This window comes from Colossoma macropomum, unplaced genomic scaffold, assembly GCF_904425465.1.
Source record: "Colossoma macropomum unplaced genomic scaffold, Colossoma_macropomum, whole genome shotgun sequence".
NCBI classification, from domain to species: Eukaryota; Metazoa; Chordata; class Actinopteri; order Characiformes; family Serrasalmidae; genus Colossoma; species Colossoma macropomum.
In genome coordinates this window covers 20,421,320-20,445,608 of record NW_023494792.1, presented here as the reverse complement: position 1 = coordinate 20,445,608, position 24,289 = coordinate 20,421,320, and the positions used below count along the sequence as shown (strand labels likewise).

Here is a 24,289-nt window from a genome sequence, read left to right as displayed (position 1 = left end):
AACACAAACCGCTTCACAAGCAGCTGTTTAATTAGAAAATGTACTTCTTTTTTGTAGCTGAAGCTTTCTCGTCTCTTCAAAGATGAAAGCTTTGAGTAATGTTTTTCTAATGGGGACAGTTTGGGTGGTCTTCCAGGTCTTGCATGGTCATTAGGAGTCCCATTTTCTCTGTACCCTCTGATACATTTTTGAACTCCACTTTTGGAAACTCCATTTTTTTCAGTTATGTTCTTTTGACTTTACCCTTCCTTATGCAAATGGATTTACATCAAATGGATAGAATCAAATATTTTGTGTTAATTTAATAAATTGTATTTAATGGTCTGGGAATTAAACAAATGAAGGCCGGTCTCTGATTTGTGAACAATCGATCTATATTTGATTGTGTAGTTTTGTAATACAAAATAATAGTATATTGTAAATAGAGCAACTGCCTAATAACAGAGTAGAGGAGTCTGAGATGAGATGCAAATACATATTGGTACATAATTATAGCCACACTTGTGTGTTATAAAAGGAGGGCCAGTCAGAGGGTAATAAATGCCTGAATTATGACTTAATGAATTTGTACTTGGACCTGACACGGGTGTAATGGCGGTTGTTCTAGCAACCTTTCAGTGTTGCTGTGTGTTTATGTTAAGGAGCTGTGGAGCCTGTGAGCTGTGTAGAGCAGTGGATGAACAATCTTTAGCCTCTAATCATAAAACCCATACTCAATAATCATAAATACCTTATCTTAGCAGATAACTTTAACCATTAACCTGAGATGGAGCACCAATATGAGTGATTCACTTCATGGCAGGGAGTTGTTTTCCATGACATGCTTTACCAGATCACTTATGGAGCCATTTATAAAATCGTTTAAACTTGACATTAAATGTTGACAAGTGTAAATGACAAGTGTAATATGTAATCCATGTTGTACATGTACTACTATGTGTTGCTATATTATGTGATTGTAAACATCATTGAGGCACACATTTTTTATTTTACTGATAAACAATGACAGGCTGAGCTTTAAGGGGTTCTCCTGGGGGAACCAGGAGCAGAAAAGTCCTCTTTTCCAAAAAGGGAGTGCTCCGACATTGAGGACATAGAGCTGCGTCCGCTGCATTTCTTTGAACTTTCTTTTGAGCCCATGAGGAAATCAGAGAATCACTTCTGAGAGACATTCTGTAATACAGTAAGCAAAAGGGGGTGAAAAGGGTCAATTTCTTTAACAATCACCAGCAAGTGGGAAAAAAATCTTCCATAGGCCACAACAACGTAATCTGAGGCCATCCTGAACATGGTATTGCTATATTAACTTGTATATAAGTTGTAAATATTCAGCTCTTTGCTTGGGATTTCAAACTAAACCTCTGCATTCTGCATTTGAAAACTACTGTGTGTTGTACATATGGAGGAAAAAACAGGGTGAGAGTTAACAAATGATGTTTTTTTAATTTATCCTAATATACTTACCTGCATGACACTGAAGAACATATTTTTGAAGGAGATGCAATAAATGGCTCGTCCTAACTGAACCGAAGATGTGTTGGCAGCAATGTGTGTTGTTGCTATACTTCTCTAACACTGTGTAAACACAGGCCATTGTAAGTGTATTGCAATAGCCACAAAGAAATTTTCTGAAGCAGGCATAAAAAACATAAAAACAACAACTGTCATATCAGCCAAATACAAGTTTATGCATATTATAGTCTCAAAGCAGACAGTGGACATTGTGATGTAAGAAATAAATCACTTACATTGTGATATGGATGCTCTAAAATGAAACGCAGGGGGGAAAAAGACAATAAATAACCTAAAATGCCTTAAAAGCATCAGTATAGTAATTGGTTCCCTTCCTTTGCAGTCTCTTAAGAGGTAAAAGCTTCATTCATGCATTGTGGTGCTGGGTCAGCCTGACCTGTCTCTTCAAAAGCCTCTTCAGATGAAGGATTCAGAGAAGCTTTGGAACAGAGACAAATTTAATTATTATTCAAAGATGAATTCAACCCCAAAAAGAAAGGGAAAAGTGCGCTGCCATGCGTGACAGGGCTAACACTCCCCATCACCATCACCCCCCCACCCCCTTTGCTTCATGTGCATTGCCTCTACTTCACAAGTTCCACACTGCTCTATTGTTCTGCACCGGACAAGTTAGGCAGAATGCGCCGGCCTTTCAATAGCTTTTCTCAACCAAAGTACGAGCTGTATCCAAGCAACAGGCAAATTTAAAAGGCCTTCTTCCAAACTTGAAGAGATGTGATGTAAAACTGATCAACTTTAAATGAGGAGAGCTTGCACACATCAGCCAGACTAACTCGTTCAGTCAAGGAAAGGACCAGCAGCTTGAGAAGACATCAGATTCTGCAGTGGAGTCTTCTGTTTGCAGGTAATAACATCTGCAATGAAGTGAGTCTATTTACTTTAGCCTAACTCTTTCATTCAAACCACAGGTTTGCTTTCTATAAAATGCTCTCAGTTTACTAGAATTGACTATAGTTGATTAGAACTGACTGATTAACTGATTAAACTGACTGATTAAAACTGAATTTACTGAACACAATAGTGCACTGTGAAAATCTTTTTTGGGACAGTCACATTCTGTCTTGAACTGACTAACTATTCATGAAGGCAAGCCTGTACATGTTTTTAATGCAGGTTGACACTACTCTTTTTTTAATGCAGGCTAATGCTCTAGAGGCCTGGCTCAGGTGGATGAGATTAAAGCTTTATTGTATTTATAAAGGCATCTGCCTTTTTATTAAACATTTCACATCTGGATAAAATGAAAGACATTTGAGATTCTTCTGGATCGTTTTAGCTGTTGCAACCATATGAAGCCTTTGATTTGAAGAACTTCATAAACTGGATGGCAGGCTGCCAAACCCCTTCAGTTCCTCCCTTTTTTCAAGGACCAAATCATTCCATGTCACAGAAGAGGGCTTTGGTATAAAAAAATGAGATTAAGGGAGAAATTCATGATTTCAACTCACACTGAAAACCACTGATCACAAAAGCAAACTTTCATTCACTTGGTGTTTTTTCAGAGGAGTCCCTCTCTGACTGACCCTTTAAGAGGAGTGACTAAGGCTTATATGCAGGGAAGATTAGGATGGAGCTACCGAATCAGGCCAAAGTCAAAGCAGAACTGGAGGGGGCAGGACTGGGGATCATAGTATCATTAATGCTGTTTCTGCTGCTGATTTTATTAGCCTACAAAAGAAGAGACAAATCTGCTGTACCAGGTGAGTTCTAATATTTCCATAGATTCTATAGATAAAGGCACAGTGTGTAAGATTTAGGGGGAGGGTCTATTAACAGAAATGGAATACAGTATACAAAACCATGTTTTCATTAGTGTATAAATCACCTGTAACTACAAATCTTTGTGTGTCCTCTTCCAACTGTGGCCGCCATGCTTCACCGCCATGTTTCTATAGGAGCCCAGAATGAACAAACCACATCTGCAACCTCACTGCTAGATACCACTACATCTGACACACAGCACCTTTAAGCAGGAAATACAGAAATGACTTACAATATCCATTTAGCTGAGGCTACACTAAATCTCTTCCATTTCTGTGAAGTCAGTCCAGGCCAAGATTGAGCACTGCACCTGTTCCAAACAGATCTCAAACAGTCAAACACTCTTGTTGTACCTTATCATTTTCACTGTTTCTCCCAGGTCCCTCTTGGTTGTTGGGTCTCGGCCCCATTCTGACCTATTGTAGGTTTCTGTGGACTGGTATCGGCACAGCCTGCAATTACTATAATGAAAGATATGGTGACATGACTCGGGTTTGGATCCAGGGAGAGGAGACACTCATTCTGAGCAAGTGAGCTGCCTAATATGCCTAATATATTTTTGTTTATTATCTTATTTGTATCAATATAGTTTCAGTAACATATTTATTTATCTGTCACCCCTTTTGGGCCTATCATTGCACTGACACAATCAAAAAGCCTTAATATCATTTTTAATAAATCTAGCTTGTTATATTTTTGCAAATTTTGAATTTTCATTAAATATTTTAGAGAAAAATTCAAACACAAAGTTACACAACATGGAAAATAGGAAGCCTACAAAATGCGTGTGTGCAATGACGGACCCTACTGCACTGAACATAAACCAGTCAAACATCAGCTTTTACACAAAACATCCCAAAAACACTGTGGGACTGTGTTTCAGAGCCTCTGCTGTGTACTATGTTCTGAAGAGCAGTAACTACATTGCTAGATTTGCCAGTAAGAGCGGACTGAGATGTATAGGCATGGACGAGCAAGGCATTATCTTCAACAGCAACATCCTGCGTTGGAAAAAGGTCCGCACATATTTTGCCAAGGGTGAGTCCTTTTCCTTGCTTTCAGATAATGTTTAGGTACATCTTTGAAGACCCCAGCAGCTTGAAACACTGAATTCTGATTACAAATTAGTCTCAGTATTGATCCCAAATAGTGTCTCTCACACATGTATTTGTGTGCATGTATATGTGGTAAAGCCCTGACTGGCCCTGGTCTCCAGAGGACGGTGGGTGTGTGTGTCAGTGCAACCAATAAGCACCTTGACGTCCTGTGTGATCTCACTGACTCCTCCGGCCATGTGGATGTTCTGAATTTGCTGCGCTGTATCGTGGTGGACATCTCCAACAGACTCTTCCTCAGAATCCCTCTCAACGGTCAGTGTAACACTTTGAACAGTAAGACATGCAGCCACACCATATTTTTAATAAACACTTACTTAACTTTGTTTTCAAATGGGGTGAAAATTGCAAAGCATTTCAACAGACACTGTGCTGCTACTGAAAATGTACATATTTGGCAACAAGACTGGACTCCTGTGTCAAGCTAAGAATATCAGAAATGATCTACAGTCACATGTAAAAGTTCAAACACCCCAGGTTAAATGAAATTTTGTTGATTTTCTAAGTAAAAAGAAGTCGCCTACATAGATCACACTTAAATATGGCATTTTCTGCAAAGTACAGTGCACAATTCCTACCTATTTGCTGAGTTTAATATGTTGGAAAAACATTAAACAGGTGACTTGTTTTGAGAACAACACTTTTTGTTATATATTAAGATGAAATTGACCCTGAGATGAGAAAGCACAAACAATTAATGGTAGTGTTGTATTATTATGCAAGAAAGAAAATATGATGAATAGTCATAATTATAATATGAATAATAGCTGGGACAACATGCATCATCAGAGTGATAATGACTGTAATAATATTGCAATCAACGTCAATAATGACAACGACAAAAAGAAACAGTTATATTAGTTCTCTGACAACATAAATAATATTAAACCAAACATCAGTAGTTCTGCTTGTAGCTCCCTGAAGCCTGGTGCACGATCTCTAATGTATTGTGCATGAAGTACTAGAAATCTACACTATATTGCCAAAAGTATTCACTCACCCATCCAAATCATTGAATTCAGGTGTTCCAATCTCTTCCATGGCCACAGGTGTATAAAACCAAGCACCTAGGCCTGCAGACTGCTTCTACAAACATTTGTGAAAGAATGGGTCGCTAGAACAGGATGCCACCTGTGCAACAAGTCCAGTTGTGAAATTTCCTAAGTATTAAGTAAAGGAAAAGTAGGATTAAACCAAAGTTGTAGAATGTTTTTAAGCAGCTGTGCACTTGGTAGGGAAAATCTGTGGTGTGGAAGAAACAGCCAAGACAGAGTCATCATTAAGTGAAAAAAAAGGGTAAAGCCCTAATACACAGGCCACATTTTATGTGTTATTTTTTCTTATTATGATATAATAATAATTTTTTCTTATTATGATATAAAAGAAGATTATGATTATAATAAACGGTAATTGTGTATTTAAATGAGCAGAAGTGTGGTCTTTGTAGAGGATGTGTTAACTTCAACAAAACATGTCATTTGATAGCGGTTCCCAAACTTTCGCATAAACTGCACACCAATCAGCTCTGTGTACCTCCAGCCTATACACATAACTGTATTCAATCCAGCCACAACAGACTCCACTGTTTAATTCCTCTTTTTGGGCAGAGAAAGAGCTGCTACTGAAGATTCACAAATACTTTGACACCTGGCAAACAGTTCTGATCCAGCCAGACATTTTCTTCAGGCTGGACTGGATTTGCAGAAAACATCAACAATCTGCGTTAGTACTCCACAAAACCTTAAATAATAAAAAACCTGGCACGGACATCTCCTTAGCCAAAGATTTTAACCCAAGAACCTGTCCTCTTGCAGGAAAGAGCTCCAGGAGGAGATGGGAAGTCTTGTGGAGCAAAAACGCAAAATGATCAACGCAATGGAAAAGCTGGATGAGACTGACTTTGCAACAGAGCTGATATTTGCTCAGGTTTGTTCATGCTGGAAACACCTGACATGTAGCACAGTGAAAAAGAGCACAGAATATTGTCCCTGTTACATCAGCACCTCTTAACTCATTTGCTTTTTATCTTATTCTCTTAAAAACACCAGCTGTACTCTACATTGTTTGAGTATGCTGGGGTAAATGGACCAACACAAATGATCCAAAATGAGTTGGAAAAACATTTTGTTACATTAATGTACACTGAAGATGAAGTTTTCTGCTTCTCCTATAAAGTTACTGTACAAGGTTTTGTTACGACAGCACTGATATGATGCATGTGTATGATGCATTCTCAGGACCATGGAGAGCTGTCACTGGATGACGTGAGGCAGTGCGTGCTGGAGATGGTGATTGCGGCCCCAGACACTCTGTCCATCAGTCTGTTCTTTATGCTGGTGCTGCTGAAGCAGAACCCTGCAGTGGAGCAGCATGTAGTGCAGGAGATGCAGTCTGTGTTAGGTAACCCTCTCACCGTATGATTGGCCTTACACATAAGGCCTACCATCTTAGAGTAAACGAACAGCGTACAATACAGTCACATGCAGAAATTTGGGCACCCCTGGTCAAAATACATGTTTTGTGGATTTTCTTAGTAAAAATAAGTTATACATCCTCTACAGTGAACACACTTTTGCACATTTTAATGCACAATTACTGTTTATTTGCTGAATTTAACATACTGGAAAAAAAAACATAAAATGTGGTTTGTGCAAAAGTTACGGCACGTTGTATTTTTTCTTAATTTTTTCCTGTATATTAAACAGTTTGCACTAAAATTTGCATTTAAAATGCTTAAGTGCTTAAGGATGTGTTAAATTATTTTCACTTGGAAAATAAATAAAATGTCATTTGACCAGGTCGAAAATTTTGCATACAACTGTATTTTATTGATTTGCACACTTTTTAAAACTGCATTAATAGCAATCTAAAATTACATCATATTGTCACTATCGTAACAAAACCTTTTTGCTCTGATTTGTTTGACACGATCCAAACACTGTGCCATTTACACTGAAGATAAAGACAATCAGACCAACAGAAATGCTTAAAAATGACTTTTCATTAACTTAAGTGAATCTCCTGTTAAGTTACTTTTTTGGGATGCAAAGTTTTGTTCAGACAGCCACAATATTGTACGGTTCTGACCTTACAAAAGATTTACAGTAACAGTATAAGAGAATATATGATTTTTGTAGTGCTAGGCAATAATAATGTGCTCTATAATCTAATCTTATCACTGTATAATATTCCTGAAGTACTGCGTTACATCTATAATACATCTTGGTATCCTGTAGTAAACTATAACCAGTAACTGTCCAAAAGTAGATTAAGATTTGTATCTTGCAGAAAATCTAATAGTGATGATACAGATATTTCTATAGTATGGAAGGGTGTTGCTGCTGTAACTGTGTCAATCATTTATCTTTCAGCTATCTAAAAGGGCCCAAATCTTCCTGCATGCCACACTTAACGCCTTCACTTAATAATATGTAAAACACAACGTCAAGCACTCTTACAGCTCCAGGAACTGATCCAGCTCACTGCCCACTTTTCAGTACAAAACTAATAAAGCAGGCCTACCTGTGCTTTCAGGTGTGCGGGAGGTGGACACAGCTGACCTGCACAAGTTAACGGTGATGGAGAGTTTTATAAAGGAGTCTCTGCGCTTCCATCCTGTGGTGGATTTCATCATGAGGCGATCGCTGGAGGACGACTGCATCGAGGGCTACAAGGTGGCAAAAGGGACAAACATCATTCTGAACATTGGACGCATGCACAAAAAAGAGTTCTTCCCCAAACCCAATGAATTCAACCTGGAGAACTTTGATGTCAATGTGAGTAAGACACGACATAACGCTTAACAACAAAATATGGAAAATTGCAAAGCAAGGACAATTACACAAAAAAAAAAATTATCACTGATTTCATTTGATTATTATCATCTTGCAATATTAAAAAAACATCAACTCACTACATGCTTTCAAAGACAGTGAATGCTAACTTGGTGTCTCTGAAGGGCCCTTCTCAGGAATAAAAACATCTTCCTCACGTGTTAAATATGAGATTTTGAGAGTATGTAAAGTTGCAAAAAGGTATCAACCACTTCTCTGTCCACATATGGAAACTATGTTGTAAAAACAGCCTACTTTGAATTAAATGTTTTTGTGATGCCACAAAAACCAACACATTCGCGCATCCCCTCCTATTCAGTCTAATGCAGTTAAGCATTTCCATTCACCCATTGACATCTAAGTTACAGAGAGCCTAGACTATTTTTAGGATGAAGGACAATACAGGAGATATGAACTATGATGACTGAAAAATTGGCTTTCTTTATCTAGGAAAGCATGTAGCTGTTAAAAATACTATTCCTCCCATCAAATCAGTGAAAACATAAAAAATAAATAAAAAAAACTCCTGGCAGCAATAAGATCAGATTGTTTTGCTTTAGAATAACATTGTTTTAATTAACCTGTGAGGAAAAAATGGACGAGCACAAATAATATATCCCTCTGATCCTTTTCCCTTTGCTTCAGCAAATAGCAAACCTGCATAACCAAGATGTGTGTACATTTCCATGTACTAATCCCATTACAAACAGAACTACAGAAGCATCTCTGCTCCTCACAGGTGCCCAGTCGTTACTTCCAGCCATTTGGCTGTGGCCCACGTGCATGTGTGGGGAAGCACATCGCCATGGTGATGATGAAGGCCATCCTGGTGACGCTGCTGTCACGGTACACGGTGTGCCCTCAACCAGGCTGTACGGTCAGCACCATCCCACAGACCAACAACCTCTCACAGCAGCCCGTGGAGGAGAACCCACAAAGCCTGACCATGAGATTCATATCCCGCACTGTACTCAGCCAACATGACACTGCACACCCAGTACAGGAGCAATAAGCAGCAATTTCCACTGTTAGCCTTTGACTCAGAAAAATAGGAAGCCTTCAGTGTCACATGGGTCTTAAAAGATTTTGACTAGAGTAGGAGGGAGTAATGATTAAGATCCCTGATAATTTAATGTATTCTTTAGTGTTGACATCCATAAATCCCACTTTTGTCACTGAAAATCCCGTTTTGGAATGGAAAGTTGCACGTTTATGGTCATTCACAGATCAAGTGAGTTGATTTTATCCAAATGTGTGCTACCTGGAGAAAATGGCAGGGGAAAAAGCATATAAATCACATTTTGAAAAGAAAAATAGTCTTTGATGTGGAAAACAGTGGCTAGAAAATAATGACATTTAGTAAGACAGAAGAGAGCTTGAAGTTAGGCTCATTTTCACCTTTGAGTAGAAACACAAGAGATGAAAATGGGATTAAAATATGCATATTTGTTTTGAATATTGAAAGTAGGTAAAAGCTTTGTGACCAAAAACCATCATATTACCAAGCTTTGCCAAAATTTTCAGGTCTGATAAATGCATTTTGTTTAACATGCTTTTCCCCCCTCACACTTCCATCCAGTTATACACTATATGGCCAAAACTGTGTGGACACCCCTACTAATTATTGAGTTCAGGGGTTTCAGCCACACCCACTGCACACAAGCATATAAAATATAGCACACAGTCATTCAATCTCCTTAGCCAAACACTGGCAGTATAATGGATTGTACTGAAGATTTCAGTGACTTTAATCATGGCACTCTCATAGGATGCCACATTTGCCACAAGTCAGTTTGTGAAAATTCTGGCCTGCTACATCTGCCCTGGTCAACTGTAAGTACTATTATTGTGAAAACGAAGCGTCTAGGAGCATCATCAGCTCAACCATAAAGCGGTCCTATGCTCTGTAGCACCACTGAAACAGGACCCTGGAGCAGTAAAAGTGTGTTTAATGGAGTGATGAATCTCTCTACAAGAATGCATGGTGCCAATTGCAAAGTTTGGTGGAGGAGGGATAATGGGCTGTTTTCGGGGTTTGGCTAGACCCTTTAGATCCAGTGACATGTAAAGCTACAACATTCAAAGATATTTTAGACAGTTATATGCTTCCAACTTTGTGGCAGTTGTGTGCAGAAGGCCCCTTCCTGCTCCAGCATTACTGTGTCCCTCTGGACAAAGTGAGGTGCATAAAAGCAGTTTTGAGTTTGAAGTGGAGGAACTCCAGTGGTCTGCACAGAGCCCTGACCTCATGTTAATGCTCATGGTTTTGGAATGAGATGTCAAACAAGCTCATACAGGTGTAATAGTCAGGTGTCTACATACTTTTGGCCATATAGTGCATCACACACACAATATTATTTCAGATAAAATACAAACTCTGGGCTGCCTGGAAACATAAGAACTGGATGAATGGCCCACGATCTAAAATAAGACATGAATGACAGAACAGGAAAATGCTGAATGCTCCATGAAATGATCACACAATACTATGTACACTGAACTCCATGATGGATTATCATAACTTTTCATAATATAGTAAACAGGTTTACATTCTCACTATACTGATGTATTTCATAATAGCCCCATTGTACTGTTCCACAGTAAGAAATCTACTGTTTTGTTTTATGGCGCTTATACAGCAGTAACATCTATTTTAAGGTTTGTCTTTGCTTTTACGGTTCCATTAAATATCTCTTCTCGGCAGCTTTAAAAGAAGAGGCAGCCTTTCAACACATACTGCTGAAAATAAAACAGTATAAAAATAAACACTGGTAAACTCAGTTTGTCATTTCCATGACAGTCAAAAAACACAATGAAAGTAATTGAAAAAGGGATGAACTGAAGGGGAGGAAAGGAAAAAACAAACAATTAAAATCAATAAATATATATTCTGAAAAACATCTGTAATGTATGAACACTGTAGCCCTGCAATTGAGTTAAACTAGAAAAAAATGATTGAGATAATAAAGCAGTGCATTAGAGAGGGTACATGTATTGCTTTACAGTTGGACATTATTTCAAGGAAGATTCCACAGCCTGCATCACCAACACAGACAGGGTTCTCACTTCACTTCAGCACAATCACTTTGAGTTCATATCCTTGGCAGAAGGAAGATACTGTAAGACATTGCAGCAGACGGACGATCCACCAGAAGCTCAGTGCTCCTGCAAAGCTCTCTGGCAGTGGTAGAGGAGGCAGTCAGGGAGAGAAGGCAGAGGAGAACGCAGCCATACAGCCAGTGAGGCACCATGCACACGGCAGTGCATCAGGCAGGGGCCACCACGGAGCAGACGACAGGCCACAATACCCTCTGACCCTGAGAGAAGAACAGAACACTTTAGCACACTCCTCAATATGCAAGGATACAACAATGACGACGACGACGACAACTACTACTACTACTACTACTACTACTACTAAAACTAAATAATATAAACAGGGACAATGAATCAGAATCATATTGGCATCAGCAGATAAACGTATAAACAAAAATATCATTATTGGACAGATGTTTAGATCTGACTGACTGATAAATACTGATGTACTTATTGTACTCCAGAAGCACAGAACATTTAGGCAACATTGCATTTTATTAATTTAATTCTTGCAAGAAAATTGAGAAAATTAAATAAAATCCAAAATCCTAATTACACTAGACTGGAGTGTAACTGTTCTTACCAATGATGTCAACTATATGCAGCTTGAGGCTGTCTTTCAGAGCATTGAGGGTGGCTCTGAGAGGATCTCCACCATCTGTCAGGAGTTTTAGGTTCTGCTTCACATCATTAGAGATAGACAACCACAGCTTCCCATACTCCTCTGTGTTTAGCACCAGGGGCCTACATGTAAGGTACACACATCAAACACATTAAAACAAGAATTCCTGTCGTCTTCACTCCACTGATCTCCATCCGACATTTTGCACTTGCACTCCAAACACTTGGACAGCATAAATGAAACACAGGAAACACAGATCTGATTTGAACAGTGTAAAGCCAGGTGATAAAATAACAAACAACACAATCAATATCGCACCAAATTAAATGCAGTAGGATCAGTCACATACTACATATGATCTGCTGTTCAGATAATATTACTGAAAAGTCAGCACTCTGGTTACTGTAGTCAATACCTGATAAAGTCAGCAGTGGAGAGCTTGCCAGAAAAGGGCAGGATGTGGGTGTGTCCAGGTTGTGTTTGGTACGAGACTGATCCAGTGAAGGCCACCTGAGTGTGCGGTCTCTCCATCAGCAGAGTGTAGCGACACACTGATGAATTCCGGCCTTCTAAACACTCCATGACATTTCCTCTTAGACTTGCCGTCTTAGGGGGGGAAAAAGGTTTAAGAGTTAAAAGTTCATTAAGGTAGAGTTTCTAAAGATTAGGTGAAGCTGTCGTTTACTACTGAAAGCAGAAGAGTAATAAAAAGACTTTTGATACACTGCTAATGAAATAACAGGAGGGGATTAGATGGCAATTAACATTTTCCACAATAACTACACAAGTCCTAAGTAAAACAACCGCACCACCTGTAAAGAGGCCCAAATCTTACATTTTGTCTTTTTCTTCTTCTTTCTCCTCAGATCCACTTATGATGTTTATGTGAGTTTATATACTAAAAACAGTCAGAAGTCATTACTCACATGACCATTTTCCAACCTCACCTTATCCATTAAAATTAACCACTGTTTTTGCTACTGTGACTTTAAGACTGACGTATGTAAATAAGCTCTTCTCTGACTGGATGTCCTTTATTGTGTCTCATTCAGAAAACAGTCCTGGCAGAAACACTCATAACGTCAGTGTGAAAAGGTGGGGCTAAACTGCTGCAGGCTGAACAGACGGATATATTAAAATGTACCAATTTTCATGACATCTCAAGAACATCACAAACTAAAAACTATTAAAAACTGTTTTTGCGGCTTGTTTCCATATATGTGGATAGAATGGCCTGAGGTGTGAACGGCAGGTTTTCAATCCTTAAAAATGTTTACACACTACATCTTCTATTTAAAAAAAGTGAAAAAAAATAGTTACTAATATTGAAAGATTTTGGCCCTTTGAAATAAAAACTTTAATATCTTACATTAACTACATTAATATCTTAATGTTCTTGAAATTATTGTATTTTCAGTAGTTTTCTGTGAGGCTACAAGGCTGTTATACGTTAATAAATAATAAATATATAATAAATTACATTTAATTTAAATAAATGAATAAATAAATGAATAAATAAATAAAGAAAGAAAGAAAGAAATTGAACCTATAATGACAGTGGAACAACTAGAAAATAAGAACAAGTTTGGTTAGACTTACTAGAGGAAGCCACAAGTTAAAAGGACATCTGTAAAATAACCAAAGACTATCTACCTCAAATACGACGATTATATCATACCTCCAGCTCCTCACAGCTGAGCTCGACTGCTACATCTCGGAGTGCCGTCTCTGTGGGGTTGGAGAGGAGGAGAACAAGTAACAGAGCATCTTCTCTGAAGACACGGCAGCAAGAGACAGACAGGTGGGGGTCAGAGGTCAAGCTGACAACATCTGAGTGAGGCAGTTCTTGCAGCTCAGAGGGCAACTGCAGAACCATAGTGTCAGAACTGTGGGGGAAGGTGGACGGAAGTGATTTGCTACAGTTTCTCGGTGATACTATGGCTTCTTCTGCTAGTTTGCTGGGTCTCACTATAACCATATCGCTTCCTAAGATTTGAGACGAGTTTGCTTGTTTGTCCTCTTTTGCAATGACAGTGGCACCATCCTCATTTTCACTTGTGCCACTGACCATCTGGCTGTGTTGCCTGGCATCATGGTTGCCATTTGCTATGGTGGGCTTTAGGGTGTGGTAGGAGCTTTGTATGGGTGTTGCTGGCTCCTCTTCTAACAGGCCACCATACAAAAAGCTATCTGTCGTGCTGCGAGAGGAATGGGAGGAGTTAGAGGAACTCTCGCTCGTGCCTGATGTTGATGCTGACTCATGCTGGCGGGCCTTCCTTCTGAATCGTGGTGCTGCAGCCTCGGTTTTCCCCAACTGACAGAGAGAGAGCAGAAAAACGAAAGCAGTTAATCCCTTCAAAACGTTGAGCTAAGCCTTTACAATCTGAAATGTTTATTAATGAGAGGCATTTAAGCTGAAAATGCCTAAAATTTTGACTAATTTGTTTCAGCTTAAAGCATAAAAATATGACAAAAAAGGTTATATTGTCCCCATTTTTGAGCTTAAACAGGCTTACTTTACTACTATACACTTCACACATCATTCCAATGGTAATAAGAATCATAATAATTTAAATATAACTTGTTGCTGGCTAAACACTGTACCTTGGTTTTTTGTCCTTGGAATGATGTCCTACTGAAAGGACAGACTTTTCAATAAGAGTTTTTTAGATTACCTTATAGTTTTCCAATTCAGTTTCATTTAAAAGCGGCAAGCCGTAAAGACACACAGAAAACGGCCAACAACTTGTCACCTGTATGTTTTGCACAATAAACTTACTAAAGACGTAGAGTTCTGAGAGCCCAGTCCAACAAACAGTGATGAAGCCAGCTGCTGCTTCTCCTGGTCCAGCTGTGGTGGCTCTGGCTCAGGCTCTGCGTGGGAGGTTTCTGCTGCCCCTTGCTGGTGGGGGGATTGAACTACATCGCTGGGCTCCTCCACTGCAGTTGGTGTTAATGAAGGCTCTATCTGAGGTATGTACCCTTCCTTCCCCCACACTCTCTTCACACCCTCCAACATGAGTGTGTTAGCACTGCAAACACACACCACCTCAATCAGGACCACACAAACATCTGGTAAAAGTACTATAGTACTATAGAAATAGTGTAGAAACAGGACTATACAAATATACATACAATTAGAAGTATTATGTGCTGGACAACATTTTAAATGTCTTGTTACTGCATAATGATGAGACTGTAAATGCTGAGTATATGTATGGAGTTTCATGGGGTGGGCGTGGGACTAAGGGTCAGAGATGTGTCAAAACTCAGAAGCAAAAGCAGAATGTCAGAGAAAAGTAGTACTAAGGGACTGAACATCTTTCCAAAAATTAAGTTTGATATAATTCTTATTATTTGCCTTTGCAGCATATCTGTACAATGTCATACTTCATATTCTGAGTGTGAATTTTATATATAAATATATATGTGTGTGTGTGTCTCTATGCCTCTGCTGGTATACACCCACCCTGTTCTGTGGGACGGTTCAGTGCTGTTGCCGGAGAGGTCAGAGCTCATGGAGAGGAAAGTGGGAGACTGTCGGTCTGTAAGAGTGCAGGATGACATAGTGACCGGCAGAGACAGTCCATACGGCTCCAAACTCAGTGCTAATGAAAGACACACAGGAAGAGGCATGAAATACAGCGTTATCACATGTTCAGCTGGCAGGTATAACATTTGAAGTCATAGAACATATTTACAGATTTCTAAAGTATTACATCACTACGACAGCCTAAGGCTGTGCCATTTGTCTACTGGATAGAAATGAGACAAAAGCTCCAATCCTGGATGGTCCGATTCCAGCACAGTTTGGCGATTTTCCTGCTCAGGCATTTCACTCATCAGTTCCTTACCAGGTTTTGTGCTAGAGAAGGGAAATCACCAAACTGTACTGGAACCTGGACTCTGGCCCTCAGTTCCACACCCCTGGACTAAAGCAGTAGCAAGTATTACACTGTATGTCTACAGTATCCAAAGACCCCTGAATTCAGCTATTATAAGCTGCACCCATTACTGACACAAGCATTTAATTGTACACACACAGCTTGTGTAACCTCCATAAGAAAGCATTGCTAAAAGAATGGCATGAGCCTACGGTCACCATGCCCAAGGCCAAGGACATAAAGCCCCCCAGCATTGGCTTGTGAAGCAGTGGAACTGTGTTCTCTGGAACTAATCATCCAACATCAGTACCTGACCTCACTATTACTCTTGTGGCTGATTTCAATACTTCACATCCAGGATTGTAATGCAATCAAATCCTAACAGCAATGGTCCAACATCTAGTCTAAAGTATTCCTAAGAGAATAGAGGCTGTTACTGTATTAAAGGGGTACAAACTCCCCATTAATAACCCTGGTTTTAGAAGATACATTGAATTATCACCTTGCAGACAGGGCAACTTATGAGCACCTTATAAACAGCACTTTATAAGAATAACTCACTCTTAATGTCAAAATGTCCACTGTATTAGGCAATTTGCAAAGTGCAGTAGGTACTACCCAGATATTATCTATATAGTGCAGGAGGATGAAATAAAAGAAGCACCACATGAAATATGTATGAGCTATAAATGAGGTCTGACAAACAACACTGTAATTAACACAGTTCCAAAGATGTCTGGTATCAATTATTAAACACACTTATTATTTTATCAACCCTATCCATGTAGCAGAATACAGTATGAGTGGACAAATTTAAAGCTCCCATTAAGGCTTTATCAGGACATATCGGGACATGGAAAACTATGGTACATCACATGGTAGTACCTCTCTGCTGACTCAGCTCTTCCTGTCTCTGGTGTGGTGGTTTATACGGAGCAGCTCCTGTAGCTAGAGCATCAGATACAAAACCATCCAGGAAGGAGAGGGAGGAGTCCACCTGCATCAAACACACACAATTACGAGTGATCTGTACCGAATCTTTTAGTAATCCTGCTTAAAGTGACTTAAATTTTTTGTAACTGTTTCCATCTCTGATGAATAAATTCGATTCTTCACCTCCAGGCTGTCCAAGAGAGCAGGACGTGGCAGTACTCTAGTGTGGAGCTGTGAGTCCTGGCTGAGGAGGCGCAGCTCGTGGGCTTGCTGCCGGAGCACCGTGTCCAAGGAGGAGGACAGGCTCTCAGCCAGCTCCAGTGCCAGCTCTGCACACCCTGGGCCTTTACATAGCTTGGTAAGAGCAGACAGCGCCCAGCTCCTGGTCTCTGAGCTCACTCCTCTCTGTTCCAGCAGCTTCTTCAGCAGCCTGATGACCTCCTGCTGGTCCACATCCTCCTTCAAGCAGGAGTACTCTCCCAGCACCTGAGGAAAGACAGAGAATACTATGTTTACCTGTGCTTACATCAAATGCAATGTTTAAATTGTATAATAAGTGATTTAATGTATTATAAAAAGTAAAAAGACAGGCAATCTGACCATTCCACTTCTTAATACAAAAAATCCACATGGATACACATAAATTACACTACAGTTACTGGTCCTATACAAAGCCTTTTGTACAAAGCTCTGCCTATTATACAATATTTAAAGTCTAGCCCATTTCATAGAAAACCAATATATCCTCACTTTTTTTAAATTAACAAGTTTTGATGTAGTATGCAAACTCAAACTTAACAAAAGTAATTCACCTCCCAGTCTACATAGTCCGTGTATGGAAAAACAGTTAGTTTTCAATTTCAGTTTTTTTTTTTTATGTACACATCCTCCTATTGAGCCTACTGCAGTCTAAATATGCCCACTCTCTTTGAAGTTATAAGGAGTGTTTCAGCCTGTACTGCTCTTATATGAGGCACAATACAGGAAAGCCCATCAGAACAGAGGTTCTGATTTACATTTATCAGTCTTAAAGGCACAGAAACAAAAAAGAGCCTGTTTAAGTCTGTGAGGGATGAATAGAGCTTGGAAAACGGTCATGTAAAAATGGATTACCACTGGTTTTGGCATATAAAAGCACACAAATGATACAAAAACCTCAAAGAAAAAATAAAGAACATGTTAGTTTCTGTTCCTGGTCATTTTAAACATGATATGACATAATTTATCATAACACATAATTTAAAAGACACAATCCTTGCTGGCCCCCAATCCTCCATCAAAATGACTTTTTCCCCTCTTGCCCACCTCAGCCTGAATACTGAGCTAGCTCAGAGACCCCCACATTTCAGTCGAAAATAAATCACATTAGGGAAGAAAAATGTGTTATGATCTCTAATTCACGTTGACTTTATGTATTTCTAAACTGAGTACATCCAAATGTATATCTAAAATGTACATCTATGTATTATGAAAGTGCATAATGGAAAAGGAGTTTTATGTAGTGAAGAGAGGAATGGTGCATGTTTCAAACCTGCAGGTCTGAAGCCCTCTAGCCACTAGTCCTATATTAGTGCAGCTAATAAAGAGAGCAACATAAAACAATAAAGGGAAGTGGTATGTGTGTACCCACCCAGCTGATGACCTGTAGGAAGCACTGGGGCAGATGAGAGCAGTCACCCTTTAACACAGCCAGATATGAGTCCACTGCATAAAGCTTCAGCTGCCCGTCTTCCTCCTCACTCTCTGAGCCTGACACACACAGCCATACAAATCAGATAATTTATCAGAACACTCTAAAATTAAAGGCTCATACTATGGTCACGTCCTACCCTCTGCGAACAGTTTGAGGAAGTTGCTGGGAATGTCCGGCTGCATGAGGTTGCCACCGAGAGAGAAAACCACATTCATTGTCTGAATGAACCACTCGTTGTCTGGGGCATACGTACAAGGTTTTTATAGGAATTTAACAATGTACAATTTATACAAGTCATTTGTGACCTACGGTTTATTTGTTTTATGGTTCTATACAAAGACAATCATAAATGATGCTTAACTATATCTAAACACATTTATTACATTTTTCAGATGTAATGGAATGTCTGGCAACAGTAAAAGGATATTTTTCAGCCAGCTCAGCCACTTTCCCAACAAGATCAATGATGGTGTAGTCATCGTTACAGAGTCGCAGGAACCCTAACATTTTCTCAACAATTACAGTGACATTCTGAGCATTTGTGATCCTGAAAAGCAGCTCTAGGGTCTGAGAGCAACAGCAGAGACAGAGAGAGGAGAGGGGTTCATTACTGGTTAATAATTAAGTTACAATTGTTCAGTTATGAATTTTACCTGAATTAAATAACACAGTATTATAAATTTACCAGAACTCTAAACACCTGAGCCAGTTTATAAAATTTAAAGATTTAAAATGGCAAAGTCAGAAGTCAAGCAGATCTTCCTTCCTCACCTCTCTCTTTATGATGAGATCTGAGTGGTCCAAACATTCTATAATAGTCATCTGGTGCTGCAGAGCGAGGTTGGCATCATGCTGAACCACATATGTCAGAGCTTTTAAACCTGCACCATTCAAATTGTGAGCAAGAAAGAGAGAAGCTTCATCTTATTTACAGCAGAAAACAGACAGCTCACAAGTCTTCACTGTGGCTGCAACAGTTTACGAGAACATAGGTTGATTTCATGAGAAGGGAGAGGTAGGTTCTTTACCCAGGTATTTAAGATTGATCTTCGGAGACAGCACAAAATTTCCAATGCATCGAGCTGCTTTTTCCAGCAGCTCAGCTTTGGGGTGTATTGTATAGATAGCCTTGACACACTCGTACAGAATAGCTGAAAATGATGAGAACCATCAAAGCCAGATACATGACAGCAGAATCATAATTATATTTATATACCTTTACAGTACAAGGTGACCCACCATAAGTAATATTGTGGTTCATTTCTGCTCTTCGCAGGGATTCATCTAAGACATCGTACATCAGCTCGCTCGTGCTACAAAGTGAGAAGAGCACCATTAAGTATCAAGCTCAGCTTGGAAAACTGCAACTAATGAATATGAATCTAATTGATGACAAAAATAATAGTCATTTTAAGTCAGATCAGCAAATCTGGACTATGGACTACTGGTCAGCGCATCTGTACTAATACAGAGTATTGGTCAGTGTATCTGTACTGTAGACCTGTGTATCTGAACTATAGATCATTTATCAGCTTATCTAAACTATGGACTATTAATCATCTTATCTGGACCATGGACTACTGGTCAGTGAATCTGCACTGTGGACCAGCATACCTGCACTATGCACTACTGATCACTATCTGTATTATGAACTACTACTATGAACTACTGGTCAGTGTACATGACGACTGCCAATAGGTAAACATTTCTGGACTGGAATTTGCTTGGCAACTCCAGCACATGTACCTCTGGTCTTCTCTCCCGAGCAGTGACAGGATACGGAGCAGCTGAATTTGCAGCCATGGAGCTGGGACACTGTGGTAGTTAAAGTCTAATGGCAACTTTCCCCCAACCACCTGTCTCAGGATGGTCACAAAGCTGCCAGTCAGATCCTTGTAGCTGGCAGGGTTCTCCTGATAACAAAACAGAGATGTCAGTCTTTCTGGATCAAGAGGACGGGGTGGGTCCCCCATATACAGTGGTGATTAAGGAAGAGCTGAAAAAGATGGTTGAGGTGAAGGCTTCAAGCTCATCCGACTCACACAGGCATGCAGTTATGATTCACATTTTTAAAAAGACTGCATGGAGAAGGAAAATTCTGGAATGAGTAACCTTTATCATCTGTAGGTAGATGTGTAGGGATGATATCATGACTCCAGGGTCTTTGTCACACAAGGCTTTCCGGAATTTGCCATGAATATGCTGAACTTGATTTGGTGCGATCAGATAGAACTTGTACAAAGCAAGCACTGCTTTCCGCCTTATAATTTCCCTAAAAAGAGTGGTACAGCTTTTTGAAAAAATCAAGTAAAAATAGGCAGGTGATTATTGGATCACATAATTACTGGACTGAATGCTTATTTTTGGATGTGGATCACACTTACTTTGGATGTGACAGCTTCTCCTCAACCAGTGGCAGAATAGCTGGTATCATGTCTTTGGGAAATATCTGACTAACAACTGTCAGAGCCATGCAAACCTCAATGAGGTTGGTGCTTTGAAGATCCTGTAAATAGTACATATTTTGCTTTAAGAGGCTTGAATCGTGTGTGGTGGTCATTGAATGGAAATCTCTTAAATTGACATTAACAAACATACCTTTAATACTGTATTAACCAGCAGCAAAAGCAGTTCATGATTCTCGTTAAGAAACAGGGACACAGCAAGGTAACCTAAAATTGTATGGAAAGTAGAACATAAGGCAGAAAATCAGTTATAGATTATAATGATGCATGTTGATAACATCCTTGCTGATATCAAGGGTGTGAACATACCCACTCTCTTTTCCAATACTGTGCCTTGTTGAGCCAGTTTGATGGCATGAATGTAGACAAAATCAGCTTCATATCCAAGCATCTCGCAGTACATAGCTCTTACCATGAGCTCCCTCATCTGCCTCTGAAGATACAGTCAATAGAGTGGCGGGCTGGTGTCAGTGAAGAACACACAGAAGCGCTGGTCTACAGCTGCTAGAAATGCTACGGTGTGGCCAGCTAAAGAGACTTAAAGCAATGGTTTACTGAAAGCCAGATAAACACATTTCCCCTTACTCCAAACATTGTCGACTCGCAAAGACAAATTTTTCAAGGAAGACATGATGCTAATACAATATAAGTCTATGATAAGAAAACTCTGGACACCAAATATGTCTGATTAACTGCATTTAATGTAAAGGGGAAGCTGTGTAAATGTGCTTTTTCAAATAACCATTCCTTTAATAACATGGACACTGAGACGTGACTAAAACAGACTCACCATCGTGGTATTAGGTGATGACACCTGATCTTTGATAGCAGCGAGCTCTTTTTTAATGAGTTTCTCCTCTTCCTAAAAAGGTGGAATACAGAACCAAATTTCCTGCTGAGTTAACCTAGACAGCTACAGGACTAAGAAGTAAACACTAAGATGCAAACATGGTTTCCTATTCGCCAGGTTGATGTTCGAATTTTCCAGTTCCACCTTAAGCGGTGCGGCAGTTACCTGCGGGACCATTTAAGGTGGACCGGGAAAAGCCGAACAAGAAGCCAGCGTCATCTTACCAAGAAGCAGTAAGCAGGCTGACAGCTAACAAGACAAGAGCGCGAAAGCGGCAGTGTAGCCCCGTGTGGATAAACACTCACATGTTTGGAGGTGAGTTCAGTGATACTTCTGATTAAGTGTCTCAGTCTGGAGGTGGAGGAGAGTTTTCCGACTCCCGGCTGGGAGTCCAGCGCCAGCAGAGCGGGCAGAGCGGTGAGAGTTTTCTCTACAACATCACTCATGGCAGCTCAGAGAGACACACACACACGGAGAGCAGCAGCCCTGTCCTCTTCTCTCAGACACTACAGCACAACAGTCCAGAGAGGCACCTGAACTGACTAAAGCTAAACTAGAATGGAGCAATGTTTACAGTGTTTACAGCTGAGTAACTGCAGCAGTCAGCCATAGTCACTCCTGCTTCTTCTTCCACTTCATCTGTGTGGAGTTAAACGCAGTTCGCTCCGCATCGCCACCTACGGGGCCTCTCCGACATTACAGCGTGTAGCTAGAGCTCGGAGGCTTGTGGGGTCGAAATCAACACTTACTGGCCCCTTTCTAATAAGAGGAACAACAAAAATAACAACAACAACAATAATAACAAACATTCCGGTAGCAGTTTATGAATAGCAGATAACTGCCTTAATCATTACTTAATAGCTTGGTAATGATGGTTAATCATTACATGATAGTTACTTAAGCAGTAATACATGTTACCATTTGAATTGTTAAGCTTTTACTCAGTGACATACAAATAACTAAAGCACTGTAAATGCTTTTCATATATGTTTTTAGTTAAGTGTGTATAACCCTGTTTCCGATAAGGTTGGGACGCTGCAAAAATTGTAAATAAAAACAGAATGCAATGACGCGCGAACTTTTAAACCCTGTATTTCATTGAAAATAGTACAAACACAACATATTAAATAAGGAAACTGAGAAATTTTTATTATTATTATTATTTTTTTGGAAACATACATGCCCACTTTGAATTTGATGTCAGAAACACGTTTCAACATGTTTGGGGCGGGGGCATGTTTACCACTGTGTTGCATCACCTATTCTTTGAACAAAACTCTGTAGGCATTTGGAAACTAAGGAGCCCAGCTGCTGTAGTTCTGAAAGTGAAATGTTTTCCCATTCTTGTTTGATATAAGATTTCAGCTGCTCAACCGTTCGGGGGTCTCCTTTGTCATAATTGTCATTTCATAATGCTGCAAATGTTTTCAATGAGTGACAGGTCTGGACAGACTTTTTTACTATAGAGCCATGCTGTTGTGCATGTGGTTTGACATTGTCTTGCTGAAATAAGCAAGGCCTTCCCTGAAAGAGATGTCGCTCGGATGGCAGTATATGTTGCTACAAATATATATCAATATATATCACTCAGCATTAATGGTGCCTGCACAGATCCCTTGTGCACTAATGCACCTCCATACCATTAAAGATGCTGGCTTTTGAGCTGTGCACTAATAACAAGCTGGATGGCCCCTCTCCTCTTTAGTCCGGACAATGCAGCATCCATGATTTCCAAAAAAAAATTAAAGATTAGATTTGTCAGACCACAGGACACTTTTCTGTTTAACCTCAGTCCATCTTAAATCAGCTCGGGCTCAGAGAAGTCGGCAGTGTTTCTAGATCCTGTTCATATATGGTTTCTTTTTTGCATGGTAGAGTTTTAACTTGCATTTGTGGAAGCAGTGATGAACTATGTTCACAAACAATGGTTTTCCACTACAGAATCATGTCTGTTTTTAATGCAGTGCTGCCTGAGGACCCAAAGATCACAGCCAGCAAGTATCGGTTTTCGGCCTTGTCCCTTGTATACAGACATTTCTGCAGATTCACTTTTCGAACTACGGTTGTATTAAGTAATGTATTATATGTTCATAAATTATAGTAACTTTGGACTGTAAGTGGAAAATGAACAATGAAAAGTTAAATTTTGTGTAATACTGTATTATATTCATATTTTTTCTAATACTCTGCATAACCACCAGTGGGCCGCCCTAAAAAAGCTGAGCAAAACACCCGCCAGCTTTGCTATCAGTGGGCCTACACTGGCCCACTATCCTTTTGTTTCCGAATGATTTGTAGGGTTTTGCGGTAAAAATTTACAAGAACTTTCACATCTGCACAGCACGCGTTGTTTAGCTAAAAGACTTTTGCGATTTTGCTCAGGTTGACTAGGCTATGCTAACATTTTGCAACATGGCTGGACATGGTTTCTCTCTTTAGGGCCAGCTCTTGAGAAAATTTAGCTGTTGTTCGATGGATTAAAGGCAGAAAAGACTGTGTCAAAA

The 24,289-nt window shown here is 39.7% G+C and overlaps 2 protein-coding genes across 3 annotated transcripts; one reads left to right on the top strand and one right to left on the bottom strand.

The window, feature by feature from the left end:
- The first annotated feature begins 1,790 nt into the window (after window positions 1-1,790).
- Window positions 1,791-9,260, top strand: LOC118811907 (brain aromatase). The gene is made up of 10 exons (XM_036576481.1): window positions 1,791-2,377; window positions 3,036-3,233; window positions 3,674-3,824; window positions 4,178-4,332; window positions 4,488-4,664; window positions 6,017-6,131; window positions 6,224-6,335; window positions 6,647-6,809; window positions 7,944-8,185; window positions 8,982-9,260. The coding sequence occupies exons 2-10, from the start codon at window positions 3,101-3,103 to the stop codon at window positions 9,252-9,254; spliced, it is 1,521 nt and encodes a 506-aa protein (XP_036432374.1). The 5' UTR covers window positions 1,791-2,377; window positions 3,036-3,100; the 3' UTR covers window positions 9,255-9,260.
- Window positions 9,219-22,438, bottom strand: ap4e1 (adaptor related protein complex 4 subunit epsilon 1). Of its 2 annotated transcripts, XM_036576477.1 has the most exons (21): window positions 22,091-22,438; window positions 21,726-21,797; window positions 21,245-21,368; window positions 21,069-21,142; window positions 20,855-20,976; window positions 20,583-20,742; window positions 20,217-20,383; window positions 19,710-19,783; window positions 19,499-19,621; window positions 19,242-19,351; window positions 18,898-19,037; window positions 18,607-18,719; window positions 18,408-18,526; window positions 16,961-17,263; window positions 16,730-16,841; window positions 15,430-15,568; window positions 14,740-14,992; window positions 13,639-14,274; window positions 12,376-12,566; window positions 11,922-12,082; window positions 9,219-11,559 (listed from the first exon to the last, which is right to left on the bottom strand). In XM_036576477.1, the coding sequence occupies exons 1-21, from the start codon at window positions 22,229-22,231 to the stop codon at window positions 11,399-11,401; spliced, it is 3,495 nt and encodes a 1,164-aa protein (XP_036432370.1). In that variant the 5' UTR covers window positions 22,232-22,438; the 3' UTR covers window positions 9,219-11,398. The 2 variants fall into 2 exon arrangements, with proteins under 2 accessions (XP_036432370.1, XP_036432371.1); XM_036576478.1 differs by lacking the exon at window positions 21,726-21,797.
- Window positions 22,439-24,289: the final 1,851 nt, after the last annotated feature.